General features: G+C 43.4%; 1 protein-coding gene across 2 annotated transcripts; it reads left to right on the top strand.

The window, feature by feature from the left end:
• Positions 1 to 455: 455 nt before the first annotated feature.
• Gp2 (glycoprotein 2) lies at positions 456 to 15,469 on the top strand. Of its 2 annotated transcripts, XM_034509643.2 has the most exons (11): positions 456 to 587; positions 1,691 to 1,826; positions 3,529 to 3,963; positions 5,285 to 5,389; positions 5,896 to 6,104; positions 6,575 to 6,723; positions 7,874 to 8,119; positions 9,034 to 9,196; positions 10,851 to 10,935; positions 12,547 to 12,591; positions 15,175 to 15,469. In XM_034509643.2, exons 1-11 carry the CDS (start codon positions 585 to 587, stop codon positions 15,231 to 15,233), a joined length of 1,635 nt encoding a protein of 544 aa, XP_034365534.1. In that variant the 5' UTR covers positions 456 to 584; the 3' UTR covers positions 15,234 to 15,469. The 2 variants fall into 2 exon arrangements, with proteins under 2 accessions (XP_034365534.1, XP_076797852.1); XM_076941737.1 differs by lacking the exon at positions 456 to 587.
• Positions 15,470 to 16,444: the final 975 nt, after the last annotated feature.

Here is a 16,444-nt window from a genome sequence, read left to right as displayed (position 1 = left end):
AAGAATGGGGAGCTCTCAGACTTCCTCCCTTCTTTTCCGCACATCCCCTGGCCCCAGGTGAATCAAGCAGGAGTGTTCTAATGCAATTAGCCAGGAGCAGGAATTGAATTGGATATCTATTGAGCAAATAAGCCCATTTGGTTTCTGTCTACTTTGTTTTGGGCATTTTACTTCCTTCTTATTAGTGTTTGCTCTGTAGGAATGGACATGACATTGGCTTTGTGGGTTTACTGAAGAATCCGATGTGAGAAAATAATGATTGCAGGGTATTGACTGTGCCTGGTGTAGCCAACCTTAAGTACATATTGCAGTTGCTTGCAGAGAAACATTCGTGTGAAACAGCACCTTCTGGAAGAGTTTCCATGCCGGTGGCACAAAAGCCCTTCTTTCACTACCCTTGATGGTCTATGGCTTATCTTACCCGTGTTCATCAAGTCCTGGTGCCTGGGAACTTAGTGCCAGTCCTTCCTCAGCACCAATCATGAAGAGCCACATGGGTGGGGAGTGTCAGTATAAAGGAAGCAGGCAGCAGGTTATGTTCCCACACTGGGCAGAGGAGGAAGGAAGTTCTGAGTTCTTCTTTTATGGTAAGTTCTGCTCCTAAGCCCAGAAAGATTTATTCTCCTTTGCAGGTGAGTTTCACCCTTTTCATGTACTGGGTTTGCTAGGGCCAACTACAAACTTTCTGAACCCAGAAGTGACTCTGAACCTTAACCATTGTCAATTGTTCCTCAGATCAGTCAGTTCATAGTCCAAGTCACCTGCTGGATAGGTGTCCACTTGGGTTGGCAACTCTGAAAGCACAGTTCTGGGTGCTCCTCTGTCTGTTCTCTAGTAATATACTTATGATACTCCATCAGAAACAGGTTTCTAGCTCCAATTTACGTCTTGTAAAGGCTGCAAGAAATCACCCAGAGATCCCCTTTCAGGGCACAGAAGGGTAAATGTTAGTGAAGTAAGCAGACATTTTTGTCTTTCTATTGCTTGTTTACTTCTTTGCTTGTTTATTCCTTCATTAATTATTTCATTGTGTAATTCTTTTTAAACTGGGAAGCCCAGTGTATGTCCTCTTCTGTAAAGAGAGGAAGGGGCTTAGAATTCAATCTAACACAGTGCTACACTTGTAAAATTCCAGAGGATTTTTAGCAGAACCTGATGCATATAATCAAGATAGATAGAACTCTCTTCCCTAGGTACCAATAATCACTAGAATTCTTGCCTTCAATTTCCAGGAAGTGTCTACTGCCACCTGCGCAGGAACTTTGCAAATACTGCTCTTGGACATTCTGCAGCACTGACCCACCTTTTGATAGCTTGCTGTAGATCTCTCCTTGGAAAGTCCCTATTCCTTCCCACTTCATTTCTGCATGTCATGCCAACAGTCTGGGTTCTGAGAACCTGGACCTGTTACCATATGTTGGCCATGGAATGCCCATATTTGCAGAGAAGCAGCTACATAAATATTGTTTGGGTTATGTACTCTTAAAATAAAACTTCTTCACCAACAAAATGGGAATCATAATGGTACCTTCCTATGGAGTTGTTCAGGGACCCAAGTGAGACAAATTATGAAAGGGACTTGAAGCAAACAGAGTCACATGATAGGTGCTGAACCAATATGAGTTTCAACCTTACCCTGGGGCAAAAGGTCTGTTAGCTTGATCTGATGTGAACCTTTCCTTTTCTATAGATTTATGAAGAATCTGAAGGTTGCAGAGTAACCTGCAAGCCTCACTTTATGAAAAGGATGGTGGGTTGTGACCTGCTGTGGCTGGCTGCAGCCTCCTGCGTTCTGACACTGGTATCCCCATCTACAACACATCAAGGTGAGTGTCTGCTCACCAGGAATCTCAGATGCTCAAGGAGACCTAGGGAGAGAGCAGAAGAAGGTGGGAGAAAAGGCTGCTCGGTTGGTTCCAGGAACAGAGAATTGGAAAAAAAGACTAGAGAGCAAGGCAGTCATAAATCTCTCAGAGCCTGAAAGGGCAGGGGAGCCAGGAACCTTAGTTCGTGCAGCCCCTTCAGGAGGTGATTAGAGAGCACAGACTGAAAGCTGAGGGAGATCCTTCTGCTACGGGGTTCCCCTTCTTTATCAAGTTGTACATCTGTAAAAAAAAAAAAAAAAAAAGAGGTGCTAGGTTTAACAATATCTCTCTATCTTCCAAAGATCCTCTCCCTGTCCCTGTCTCTCTCTCTCTCTCTCTCTCTCTCTCTCTCTCTCTCTCTCTCTCTCTCTCGTGTGTGGTGTGTGTGTGTGTGTGTGTGTGTGTGTGTGTGTGTGTGTGTGTTGCTGGCTCTCTATCCTCTGGTCTTGGCCTCCAGAATACTGGGATTAAATGATATATCGCCATGTTCAGCTCCAGGATCTGCAAATGGGAGCAACCCAGACAGTTAGAGAAAAGGTTCCCAGCTAAGCTAAAGGTGCAAATGTGAGCCCTGTGATGGGAGGGTGGGGAGAGAACTGAGCTCTTCCTCCCGTGGGAAAGCACAGGGTGTGTGGGAAATGATCCAAGAATAACAAGGACCACAATTTCCTCTCCTTAGAACAAACACATATATGAGCAAGGCTGAAAAACAGCCTTTTCCTTCCTTTTAAAATTCTCTAACACGTGATTCTTCAAGCATCTGATCATCCCCTTCATCGTTTCTCTGTCTCTTCACACATCATAGCTCACCCTCCCCTAAAACACAAATGGTCCTGTTAGGTGAGTGGTTTTCAGTGGAGATAATCTTGGCCTTCAGAAACCATTCAAGATGCTTGGAGTCTTCAGAAGGTGGGTAGAGGCCAAGGGTTCTTTGATTCTATTTTGATGACACCTGCACAATAATGAATAACTCAACCAATAATATACCAATAACACTAAGATTGGGAATGACTGACATGATGCATTGTAATGATACCTACTGAAAGGGAACAATGTTGATTTTTATAATACGTTAAAAAACTGTGCTTTCTCTCTCTCTCTCTCTCTCTCTCTCTCTCTCTCTCTCTCTCTCTCTCTCTCTCTGTGTGTGTGTGTGTGTGTGCGTGTGCGTGTGTTTATGTTCACACATACATGGGAAAATTCTAAGGGCTATACAACAAATTTGTGATCACTAAGATCAACTTAGGACAACTTTTATCTTAAGACATTTATTTTAAGACTTTTATTTTTGCCAAATTAAGCAACATGCCAACATTTATTGCTGTTTAATTCACTTTACTAATGACTAAGGATTTTCTCAGGGAGCCTTGTATTACATTTATGAGCAGAACAAACAATGGTTGAGCAGGACATACACTATGTCTTGCCAGTGGCCCATAGAGAAGCTCTTTGTAACCCTGGGAGGGGCAGTGAGGATTGTGCAAGGTGGTGGCCAGGATATACTTCTGCTTCCTGAGTGACAATGTTTGGTTAATTTATTGCAATGTGTACCTATTGGCCTCACTGGAATCATTAGGACATTCAAAGCAAAATGGAGAAGGGATAAGAAGCCCCAGGACTGTGGAGTTTCTCAATAAACCCACACGCTCTCTGTTCTTCTCAGGTTATGGAAGCCCCAGAAACAGCCCCAATCCAGACTTAGACTGTGGATCCCCTGACTCTGGAAACTGCTTTGACCCCTGCCAGAATCATACCATCCTGAATGATCCCACCAGAAGCACAGAGAACACGGAGTCATCAGAGGAGTGTGATAGTCATCTGCATGGCTGGTACCGCTTTGTGGGTGATGGAGGAGTGAAGATGCCAGAGACCTGTGTGGATGTGTACCGGTGCCACACCTTAGCTCCCATGTGGCTGAATGGACCTCACCCCATCCTTGGAGATGGCATTGTCAGCCACACAGCCTGTGCCAACTGGAATGAAAATTGTTGCTTCTGGAGTTCTGAGGTTCAGGTGAAGACTTGTTCAGGAGAATCAGGAGAATATTATGTATACAAGTTACAGGGCACCCCAGAATGCAGTCTGAGATACTGCACAGGTAAGCAGCAGCTTCAGGGAAGGGTGAACTTTAGTGCCCAGGACTCAGTGTAGCCAGAGAGACAGTCAGGAGGAGACTGAACAAAGCAACCACCACTGGGATCCTGGCAGGGATACACATGGAAATGTAATTTGGGACCCGCCAGGTACTAGCCTGAAATTTACATTTGAGTGTGAGATAGCCTGGCTTGTAAATGAATATTACATAGTATTGGGGTAGCTAGAAGGCTCAGCAGGTAAAAGTGCTTGCTGTGAAAGTGTGGATACAGTAGTTTAAATCCCCAGCACCCATGTAAAAAGCTGAACATGGCAAGGCACGCCTGCTACCACAAGACTGTGGAAACCAGAGACAGGGCACTGGACCTAGGTTCAACGAGAGACCTTGTCTTAAGGGAACAAGGTGAAGAGTGACTGAACAGGACATCTAACACCCTCCTCTAGCCTCTGTGGAAACACGAGTGCTCATACCTACACATATGTATACAGCACAGATGCACACACACACACACACACAGAGAGAGAGAGAGAGAGAGAGAGAGAGAGAGAGAGAGAGAGAGAGAGAGACATACACACACATACAGACCCACATAGAAACATACAGAGACACACACATAAACACACACAGACACACACATACAGATGCACACTTAGAAACACATACATAAGCACACATAGAAACACACACACACACACACACACACACACACACACACACACACACACTATGAAGAACCCAAGCTCATTCAAATGTTACTTGTCTCAAATTGTACTCCTCTTAGAAACTGCTTTCTGATCTGAAACAAAGGGTAAAGCCAACAGCTCCCACTGCCTACAGTCCACTGCCCACAGTGTGCACACTACCATTTTGCTTTAATTATTCCAGAGCACCAAAACTCCCTACTTGGTCCAGGAAATAGGATCCATGTAGTCATTCCTATTAGGGTCTGGGACACAGAAAGGTCACTCAGCTGTCCCTGTATCACAGAGCTGGAATGAGAAGAGCTGGACTGAAACCCAGGCCCTGTAATGCTGACAACCAAGGACTTAATCATTCTGCCCAGTTACACATTTCTACCACAGAGGTGAAATGAAGCAAAGCATGGAAAGTAGTTAGCATAGTCCTTGGCTTGCCTGGCAGTTTCAGAGATGTTACTCCCTCTGCTGGGTTTGGGAGTTGGGAAGTATGAATTGTGGCCATGGCTCTTCTGGCAAGTATCTCATATGTCTAGAAAGGTTCTGATGTAATGAGAGCCTTAGCTTGAGAGGACTCAGGCCCACTCTGTTCTACATCCTAATCCTTTCTCTCCATTCCTTCCCTCTAGAACCCCCTGTAAAAGGTTGTGAGATTACTTGTCGTCCTGAGGAGGAATGTATACTCCAAAATAACAACTGGACCTGTGTCTGTAGACAGGACCTCAATGTTTCTGGTGAGCAGCTCCTAGAGCTGAGTAGGCGGGGCAAGAGGAATGAGGCTTGGGGGGTCAGAAAAAGAGCAGGAACCAGTGTCAGGGGCCATAGAACAGACATTGGGGAAATCTTGAGAGTTATTTGGGCCCCTTATTATGAAGCCAGTGGGTTTGCAAGGAGGAGAGGGGGTGGGGCCAGACCAAGCTTCCAGATCAGCTGTTGGAATATCGTAGCATTAAGTGGCTGTGGTGTGGGCATCTGGCTTTGGTTTAGTCTGGAATACAGGAGGACTATTTTGTTTCCCCAACAGCAGCTAAGCCACACCTGTACCTCAGATGCTTAGAAGTCTTGGACCAGAGGCCTCTTTATCAGTCTGAGTGTGATTTCTATTGGGGTCCCAGACCTCATCTAGTCTATTCAGCAACTCGATGGGCACGATGGATGTGCTACAAGGCAGAGAACGTAGATGCCCCTCATTGTTTCTAGTACTCTGTCCACTCCACTGACCTCACTCTTGGCTTCCTAGACACTAGTTTGCAGCCTCTTCTGGACTGTGGAGCTAAGGAGATCAAGGTGAAGCTGGACAAGTGTTTGCTGGGAGGTATGGGTTTCAAGGAGGAGATCGTTGCCTTCCTCAATGACCGGAACTGCAGAGGTATCATGCAAGATGAGCCCAACAACTGGGTGTCCATGACCAGCCCTGTTGTGGCTAATGACTGTGGGAACATCCTGGAGGTAAGTGCTATTCACACCATCGCTACTAGGATAGGATCTGTGCTAATGGGAACATCTTCCTAACTGTGAGATCTTAGGCAAATGTCTTATCCTCTTTGGGCCTCCAGGGCTATGTGAATTTACACACTCTGGTCCATGTTAAGGAGCTCAGGCTGGGTTTGGCATTTGAGCTTTATAGAGTTGGTTCTGATTATGATGATCTTAATTAAGGGCAGTGAGGGAAGAACAAGAACATCAGCCCCTGACTTTTCCACAGGATCAGTCATTCATTTTCTAGTGTTTACTCTGGGTTTCCCATACTCTGGGCTAATATGACAGGCGGAAGAGAAACTCTTACTCCCTGGAGGCCAGAATTCAATGGGGTTCCATGGCTGGGTACACTGACTGTAGAATCAGACAGATCTAAATTCAAGATATACCTACACAATCTGCATAATAAATGCATGTGGTGTTTTTGTTTTGTATCAAAGAACAATGGGACCCATGCCATCTACAAAAACACCCTCTCCTTGGGCATCGATTTCATTATCAGGGACTTCTTCGTCAACGTCAACTTCCAGTGTGCCTACCCACTGGACATGAACATCAGCCTCGCAACTGCACTCCGGCCCATTGTAAGGTATTGTCTTGATCTTTGATCTTTGACATGTAGCTCTGACATTGTTCACACACACAATCTATGATGTCCACACAGTGTTACCAACCTGCTTCAAGAGCCTCCACTCCCTAAATTATTCATTTCTGAATTATAGCTAAGAACATTCAGCATGATCGAGGCACTTGTGAATAGTGAAGACATTCACTATGAGGAAGCACTGTACCATGGACAAGTGCTTAAGATGTGCTCAGGAAACAAAAACTCCAGGAACTGTCTATTCACCTTGAGAAGAAAGGCAGCACAAAACTAATATCTTAATTGATAGACAATGCAATGTAGAAGAAGCATGCGGTGCTTCGGGTCAGTGGACACTGGTCCCATACATAATCTCTGTGGGGTGGAGATCAGAAGGGGACAGGAAGGCTTTTTTTGCAGACTTGGAATTTAATCCCAGTCTACCTTTGAAGAAACAGCACCTATTCTTAGCAGAAATAGACCGAAACAACAGTTTGGGTGGAATGGGATCCAGGCTTCTGTTTGCATCTGTTTTTCACCACACCTCTGCCTGGAATGAAGCTTACTGACATGGGTTTTACATAGTCCTGGAATTGCCAGGGGAAATTTCTAAACTGTCATTCAGAAATCTAGGGTGCCTGTCCCATCTTCCAGTTGCCTCCTGAGCTCTTAATTGCAGGATGGGACAAATTAAAAATGCCAAAGTTCAAAGGTTTCCAGGCTATAAGTGTCTTAGAGCCCATGCTCATAAATATAAAAATGAAAGTCATTCATCTGGTTCAAACTGGGTTCAGCTGAAGACTGTGGGGCGGAGGGAAGAGATGTAAGGCTAAAAACAGTGAGCCTGTAAGAGCTGACCTCAAGCCCAGTTGCCCAGGTGATAAAATGGCACTGTGTACTAATACTTGTTCCTTGAGTAAGAGCTTAATGTACCTGTCACAGGGGGTGAGATGGGTGCAAATCCTGGAGACAGGTCCAACTGCCTGTCAAGTTCAGTGCTTAGATGCCAATAAGTGTTCTGTTTCAATGGATTATGAACTAGTTTATTTAGAGATTCATCTTTCTCCTATAACTTTATACTAGAACAGGGCTTGATTTATTTGCCTTTTCTGGTCAAAGACTGATATCTCCTCTCTTGTGCTTTTCCTTGTCTCAGTTCCCTGACTGTTAATGTGGATGGAGCAGGAGAGTTCACTGTCAAGATGGCCCTCTTCCAAGACCAGAGCTACACAAACCCTTATGAAGGAAAAGAAGTGTTACTTCCAGTGGAGGCTATACTCTATGTGGGTGCCCTCTTGAATAGTGGAGATACCTCGAGGTTCAAACTGTCGCTGACCAACTGCTATGCTACCCCTTCAAAAGACAGGAATGACCCTGTGAAGTACTTCATCATCAGAAACAGGTATCAGGAGACTCTGGGATTTGTTTGTTTGTTTTTGTCATACCTAAGTTTTAGGTAAAATATTATCCAGTGTTGGCAGAGGTGTAAATTGGTTCACTTTATTTGGAAATAATTTAGCATTACGTATTATAAGCATTCTATTTGATCCTGGAATGTTATTCCTGATATTTTAGCCTAATGTGTTAAATTGGACAAGTTAGGTAAAGAAATACCAATCATTTTCCATTTCTGTGTTCTTGATAATTTTCCCATTAAGTTTACTGTTGAAACATAGCTCAATTAAGTAATAATGGAACATTATGTATTTATATTGATTAAAGTGAACATGATATTACAAACATTATAGAACAGGAAATGATTGGATGTCATTTAATGATTAAAAACAAAGGAAGTGCCTACCTAGAAGTCACAATTCAAATCATATTAGTAGTCCTGGGTGATACTTGTCTTTGAGCTCAGCTGTACACCAAGCACTGTGATGAGAGAGTGTCCACAGCAGCCCCCCCTGAGTGCTCACATTAGTTATATGAAATGGACATGATTATCTCTGCTCTACAGTCAAGGGATACATAGAGGAATGGGGGGAAAAGAAGGGTATGATCACATTCCATTGTATATATGTATGTGACTTTCAGTATACAGAAAAAAGTTATAAAATAATGTGAAAAAAACAAATAAACTAGACTATGGGGTTGGGAACAATAATAATTAACCAGCTCTGGATTACTTACCTAAAAATGAGGACTCATCTCATAAGCTGTGCACCCCAAAATTTAAACTATATAAGCTTATTGAGGAACAATGGACTAGAAAAATGTCATAAAATATGATGGAAGGAGCCTGGGGCAGAGAGATCTTTAATATTCTCCAGTGTTTGCTTAGAAGTTACACCTTTGCCCTTTTCATTTTCCTAGTTGCCCAAACCAACAGGATTCCACCATCAATGTGCAAGAGAATGGTGTGTCCTCGGAAAGCCGATTTTCAGTGCAGATGTTCATGTTTGCTGGAAATTATGACCTAGTTTTCCTGCATTGTGAGGTTTACCTGTGTGACTCTACTACTCAACAGTGTCAACCAGTGAGTGTCTCTTTAGACTGGTGCCCAGTAGGCTCTCTACATACATTTATTGCGTTTACAGATGGAGGCATGGATGGAAAGCAGGTTGGATAAACACATAGATGGAAGGAAGGAAGGAAGGAAGGAAGGAAGGAAGGAAGGAGGGAAGGAGGGAAGGAAGGAAAGAGGGAAGGAGGAATTAGGGAGAGAGGGGGAGAGGCAGGGAAGAAAGAGAGGGAGGAAGAAAGAAGGAAGAAAATTGGCTGAATAGATGGGTGATTGGATGGATGGATGCATGGATGGATGGATGGATGGATGGATGGATGGATGGATGGATGGATGGATGGATGATGGATGGATGGATGCTTGAAGAGGTGGAAAGACAGGTGGGTGGGTAGATGATTATAAGAGAAGCAGGTAAAGAACGATGCACAGACTTTGAGTATCCCCAAAGCCTATTTATGAGTAATCGTGTCTTTAGAAGGCAGATCAGCTTTCCTTGGCATAACAGTCTATTATTAATGATTATGATATTATAGGTTAAGCATCATTGATTCAAAGATTTCAAATCCAAAAATGTTCCAAAGTCTTAAAGTTTTTGAAGGCCAAAATAAAGCTCAAATATTTTCAGATTTTGGAATAGTTGGATTGCAGATTTTCCTATCATAAATGAGCAATTTGTAAAGACTGTGGATATTCCCAAATCTGAGAAACTTCCAAATGTTGAAGACTTCTGGACTTTAGGCTTTCAGATGAGGGATCTATGTGTGCCCATGGTAAGGCCTTTTCAGTCCCCTCTCTATGTCAGGCACATTATTAAAGCTCTCACATCTTTATCTAATTGAGCTCTCCCAATGACCAAGTGAAGCCTCACTATTCAGATGATGAAACAAGGGCTCAGAGAAGCCCCTAACTCACAGCCCCACACAGAGCTAGATTATCAGATTTGAGATGTTCCCCATCTGAGCTGTGATTCTGGTACCCATGCATTCACCCCTACTGGATACTGTTTTGAATGGCTGATGTTCCGTGGGTATTTTCGACATGTCTATATATTGCTGCTGTTACAGTTCATTTTAATATTTAAAACAAAGTATGCTGAGCTCTGTGGTAAAATGCCTCCTATGCAAGCACAAGGATTCCAGTTTGAGGATCCAGAACACATGTGAAAAGTAGGATTGTGGCATGTGTCTGTAACCCAAGTCCTGGGAGTGCAGACACAGGAGGATTTGGGGGACTCACTGTATCACCAGTCTAACCAAAATGACAAGCTCCAGGATCACTGAGAGACCACGTATCAAAAAGTAAGGTGGGCAGCAATAGAGAAAGACAGTTGGTGTTAACCCTTGACCTTCTTACATACTTGTATGCATACATAAATAAATGAATGCAGGAATAATTGACTAAAGAAAACCAGTCATGAACTATTTGATTATAATAGACAGATGAAGGCATTTGTCCCAACTATATAAGAGGATAAAAATGAAATCAAACTCAGGTGTGTTAAGGCATGGCTAAATACCGTTGACAGAAACCACACCATCAAAAAAAGGCCATATGATCGGATGTCCAAGTGCTTAGGCCATGGGTCCACAGATACCTTTATCTATGACATGCTGCACATAGGGACCAGGTGTTTGCATTTTGATATAACAAGCATTCTATGTCTCTACAGTCTTGCCCTGCAAGTCGACTTCGCAGCAGTGAACCAGTCATCGACTATACTCGGGTTCTGGATTTAGGACCCATCACTAAGAGAAGTAAGTGGGTGAGACTTGGTGCAAGGATAGCTGGCCAAGCTCTGTTAAGTAATCTTAGATTTTCAAACTTACCAATATCAGCAGCCTTGGGTTTTTCTGTTTTCATGGTTTACCCATCACTGATGAATGCGTCTTTCTAGGAATGGAACTATTTTGGTATTTATGGTGGTGCCTAAGTGTAAGAAACTAGGTGTAACTCTTGCATTCATCAGAATACTTAATCCCTCATGTTTGTTTCCATTTGATTGGCTAAAATTCAAGGCTTAGAAAGATTAATGGATTCACCCAAGATCACTTGCTGATGACTGGCAGGAGTAAGAATGAAACCAGATGAGTCTATTTCACTGCCTTTCCCCACAGCTTATACAGCACCCTTTAGGGTGACTATGCTTTCCAAGATGTAGCTATGGTCCTCTGGAGATAGGATAGAGGGGCTAGCTATGCAACCGCTCTGTAAGTCTTCATCTATCCTACACAAGTGACTATAGTACGGTCATGGTTTTTATTACCACCTGAATGGAGGAGACAAGAACCCCTCCTATCAAAAAAGAAAGAACTTTCTGCCTTGAATAAATTAAGATGCAGTAATGTTAATTCTAGTCAAATAATAATATTTTCGCTTTCAGTCTGTGCTGAACAGTTTTATGTGAATCATGAGCTTGCCTGCTCCAGGCAGCCTCAGGAGGTCGCCCTGCTCCCACCCTACCTCTGTGATGAACACGCTGAGCTGTCCCATGAAGAAGCTTCTGCCTTGAGTGGTCCTGTCCCCTTATTGAGCTCTCAACTTAGAGCTCTGTGTGGTGTCACAGGACAATTTGAAGAGGGGGGATTATGGGCATTCACCTTGGAAACAAGCCCAAGGGTTTTGTTAGCTGTTGGTTTTGGTGACTGGATAGCCGAAGGATTGACTTAAAGGAGGAAAGATCTATTTTGGTTCATGGTTTCAAAGGTTTCAGGCCACAGTGGCTTGCCTCCAATCTATGGGCCTCTGGTCAGGCAGAATGTCACAGAAGAAGGGTGAGGCAGAACAGAGCTGTTCGATTTATTGCAACCAGGAAGGGGAAGGGTGGGGTAGAGGAGGGAGAGAGAAGGAGTGAGTTTCATGGAACTTTCACACTTCCTGCTTCAACACCCCTGAGTCTCCATGTGTATAGAATAGTACTATACACATTCAAGGGAGTTTTTGACTCCTTTAGTTGATCTTCCATGGAAAATCCCTCTCACACACCCGGGAGCTGTGCTTTACCATCTCCTAGGCTCCTCTAGTTGACAATGGGAAGTAGCCACCATCTGGGGTTGGAATTCTAGCTCTTGCTACTATCTGAAAAAAATCAACATAGCAAGTTCCTTAGCATCCCTGAGTCTCTGTCTTCCCACTGGCAAATGGGAGATAGAGGCAAGTTCTTCACAAATCCATTAGGAAAATTTTATGCAATGTGCTTAACTATGTGCCTGCCAAATGACAGAAACCTTCACAATGAGGATTGCTTGTGTATGTGTGGGGGGGTGGTGGTGATTGGGATCCAGGAGGATTGGGAGCAGCTATGGCCCCATGACAGCAGCCATCAGAGCATGACCAAGGAGATCCTCACCTGCTGCTCTTGCCCACAGGTGCTCAGACTTCTAATACCTCGAACGGGACTCCTAGCACTACAGGTACATGGCTTCCTTATACTTTTCTCACAACCCTGCCAAGTCTCTTTCCTTCTGTCCTCCCACCCTCTGGACATCTATGCATCCCCTCAGTGTGTCAGGCGTGTGCTGGGGACGATCGATGGCTTAATGAAATGGGGCTAAACCAAGACTGGTTCTGTAATCCAGCAGTGGAGCCTGTTGCTTACCAGCAAGTGATTACCAAGTGAGACTGTGTGCTGGGCACTGCTCTAGGGACTGATAGATAATACGATGCTGATCAAGGCAAAACAGGTACCTTCCCTCAGAGAGCTTGTGTTCCAGGATGAGAAAGAAAACAAAAACAAAAAGTTTAATTAGCCATAAAATATGGGTGGTGGGATAGAAGCTACAGCCATAAGTAATAAAGTCTTAAATTAGACAGATGTTTATTTCTCTAACACGTAAGTGAAATCTTATGTGTAAGAGAATCCATGACCGAATGATCAATCAAAGATTCAAGCTCCTTCCAGCTCGCCCTTTCAGGTGAGGTCATCATATTAATGGTCAAATTTAGCATCCAGAGTTCAGGACAGGGGAGCATGAAGGAAGTCAATGAGCATTATCGGCAACTGGCACCTAACACCTCCATTTATATCTCATTGTTTATTATCTAGCTGTGTGGCCACACCTGGCTGCCAAGGAACCTTGGAAATAAAAACTCTGTTTTGGATGGCCATATGCCCAAACAATGTTTGATGGTCTAATGGTCAAAGCAGGAAGAGATCATGGATCAGAAGAACTATTAGAGAAAATATTTGAGCTAAAGGGGAAATGTCTCTGGATCAGGAAGTATTGGGTGAATGAACAGGCAGAGGCAATAACAGCTGACTAAATAAATGAGGCAGGGGCATGCTAAGTGACAAGCAGGTAGAGAGAGCAGGAGTGCACGGAGGCCTAATTAACCACACCAGAGGAGGTCAAGAGAGCTCAGATGGCACAGATATCTGAATGGGGCTTTGATGGATGACTTGGAGTTTAAGGCCAGAGATATTGAAGAATGTGTTTTGGACAAAATGGAAAACACATTTCTTTCTACCCTCTGAAAGAGAGATATTTGTAAACATAGACAGGAAAATGTTCCTTTCATGTTCAAGACCTCAACTTTGAGGTGGTCTAAATATTTCAGAGACAAGAACAGCTCGGTGGTAACTTCTGATGGTATACAGAAAAGTAAAACTCATTGTGTGACATGCACAGAGCACAGAGCAAAAGCACCTTGGAGTCAGCAACCTCAAGCGTCTTCCATTTCCGTGACTCCTTCAGCTTAGTACAGTGATCAGACCAGTGACTTCCCAGTCTGCTGAGCTGTATCTCTTCTCTGGTAGGCTGAGAATGTTGGCACCTGCTAGAGGTGGAGGGAATGGCTCTAACAAGAGGGAGCAAGCTGCCACAAGGGGGCTCTGTGGTTCTCATAGTTTGCCGTCACTCGGATTCACTTCTGATGCTTCAGCATTAACTGACCATTCACCTATGTCTCATTGTAAACACTCTCTGTCATACATTTGTGTTTCTGAAGATCACACTTTCCCCTCCCCACTCTTTAGGACATAACTAAATTACTTTAAATTGTTAGGGGTGGGGAGATGCCGTATTTGGTAGTGGTGTCAAAGGGGGTTGACATGCTTATACAAAACCACTACCATCCAATATTTCCCCCTCCTTAATACTGAACATATAATAGTATGCAGAACACACACACACACACACACACACACACACACACACACAAGATATCAAAGTCTAGTTTTCAAAATCAACACTTACACAATACTTACCATATTCTAGGCACATATTTTATATTTTATTTTCTTGTGGCATTGGGGATTGAACCTAAGACCACAGGTTTGCCATGCAAGCAGGTTTCCACTGAGCTATATTTTCCAGTCCACAAATGCTATAATAAATGCTTGATATGAATTGATTCATTTAAACCATATGAAACCTGATATATCAATAGGTAACGTTAATGGTTACATTTCCTATATGAGGAAATTTGGGCAAAAAAAATAAATGTTATGTTTTGTCCACGTATATCCAGGTAATTGTAGACCCGAGATTCCAATCTACATACTCAAACCTCATAGGTGGTGCATTCTAATCCTAATTTCTGCCTCTTCATTATTAGTCTCTGTAAGTGATGCACCAACTATAGCCAATAACCCTAAATCCTCTATGCCGCTGTGCTAGGGGATACAGTTCTGATCTAGTCCTTTGAAACTCATACTCCTCCTACTCTCTGGTAATTCCTGGTACACATCACTATGTTCTGTGAGTCAGATCCGGATTATTTGGCAAATAAGAGAACATGCTGGAGGCTTTTATTACTATCCAACAAGTGAAATTTATAATTCCCATTCTTATTTCATTGACAAAATCTAGACTCAAGCTATTACCTCTCTGCAAAGACTCCTTCTGTGTGCTCAGAAGAAAAATTGAAAGAGCAGTTGTTGTCCCAACCAAATCTAGAGCTATGCTGCCTTCTGGTTCTTCTGCAGCAAGTGACAAGGAGGCCAGCTGGCATTGGCTGCTAAGTGTCATCAAATCTCAACATCTCTTGTGTTTCAGGGTTCCTACTGGCCTGGCCCATGTTCTTCCTGCCTGTCTTCCTGGCTCTGCTGTTCTGAGAGGCCAGCTGAGCACCTGGCCTTGAAGTTCTTCCCTCTGGCAATGGCTCATATTCATTCTCCAGTAGAACTGGATCCCGCTGTGAATCATGTGAACAGCCCAGGAAATGTAATGCAGATTGATAACTTCTGGGTAAAGTCCTGTTAGTGGGTGGGAAGAGGCAAATCCCATGATTCTTTCAAATTTTCTCTTGTCTTGAGAGCTGATACCTTGAATACATCGACCCTTGCATTTATTCTATGTGATGTGTTTCCATTCTGGTCTAAACAGTCACCCTGGGGATGTGTAATTGTGGGGAGGAGGTTGAAGACTCTCAAAGGGGGAACTGGTCCCACTTCTTCTCTATGCCCTCCACCACTACAATAGTTTCTAGAACTACACACATCTCTATACTTGGGGCCTGTACACTGGAGGTATATCAGATACTTTCCTTACTAATTATGACTTCTAGAGATTATATTAAATAATGTGATGATAGTGGATCAAGAAGACCAAGCGAAGTAATACATCCTAGTTGCTTACACACTAGGAGTCAGATCACAGAAGCCACAAGACACCATGGTTGGTCCATCATTCCATCTAGCACACTTCTTGAAGCTATAGAGCTGGTTACACCTGCTTATCTGTGTCTCCTGCATTTCAGTTGCACACCGCTTCCCTGTTCATGGAATTTCAGTGACGATCTAGCATCTTGTGGCGCCAGTCTCACACTGCCTTAGGGTATTCCCATTTGCTATTTGGATTAGGATATTTCCTAGCTCCCCTCAACTGAAATGGGTTAAGTGAGACCAAGGAACACTAAATAGCCTATGAGACTAACCTCATGGGTGGGTCTCAAATGAATGAGAATGTTTTTCAACATCCCACAGGCCACTGTGACAGCAACTTATGTTTCCCTGTGAGCTTTAAGGCCAATGTTTGCTGCATTCCTATGGAGACTCTATGGTAGGAACTGACCTACAATAGAAGTCTGGACATCAAAACTTCTCCTTTATCTGTGGCGGAGTTTCTCTATTTGGTAGACTGTAAAGTCTGGGGCCAGAACAAGGGTCTTAAATCTTTAAGTAGTACAGTTTTCCTATGAAGTATAATTCTACATGAACCCAGAAAGTCAGAGGTGAAAGGAAACAGACACTTGCACATGTTAGGTATGAGACTTCACTTTTTAATCTATGGCTCCCTTTATATCAGGCCCTTGAAGCAAGTCTAA

Source organism: Arvicanthis niloticus, chromosome 1, assembly GCF_011762505.2.
Source record: "Arvicanthis niloticus isolate mArvNil1 chromosome 1, mArvNil1.pat.X, whole genome shotgun sequence".
NCBI lineage: Eukaryota > Metazoa > Chordata > Mammalia > Rodentia > Muridae > Arvicanthis > Arvicanthis niloticus.
This window is presented reverse-complemented; position numbering and strand designations above follow the sequence as displayed.

What these genes read in the sequence shown, in the direction of transcription:
- Gp2 (XM_034509643.2), top strand. An exon ending in ACTGTGGGAACATCCTGGAG is followed by an intron (nt 6,105 to 6,574) that starts GTAAGTGCTATT and finishes TTTGTATCAAAG; the next exon opens with AACAATGGGACCCATGCCAT. An exon ending in CTACTCAACAGTGTCAACCA is followed by an intron (nt 9,197 to 10,850) that starts GTGAGTGTCTCT and finishes ATGTCTCTACAG; the next exon opens with TCTTGCCCTGCAAGTCGACT.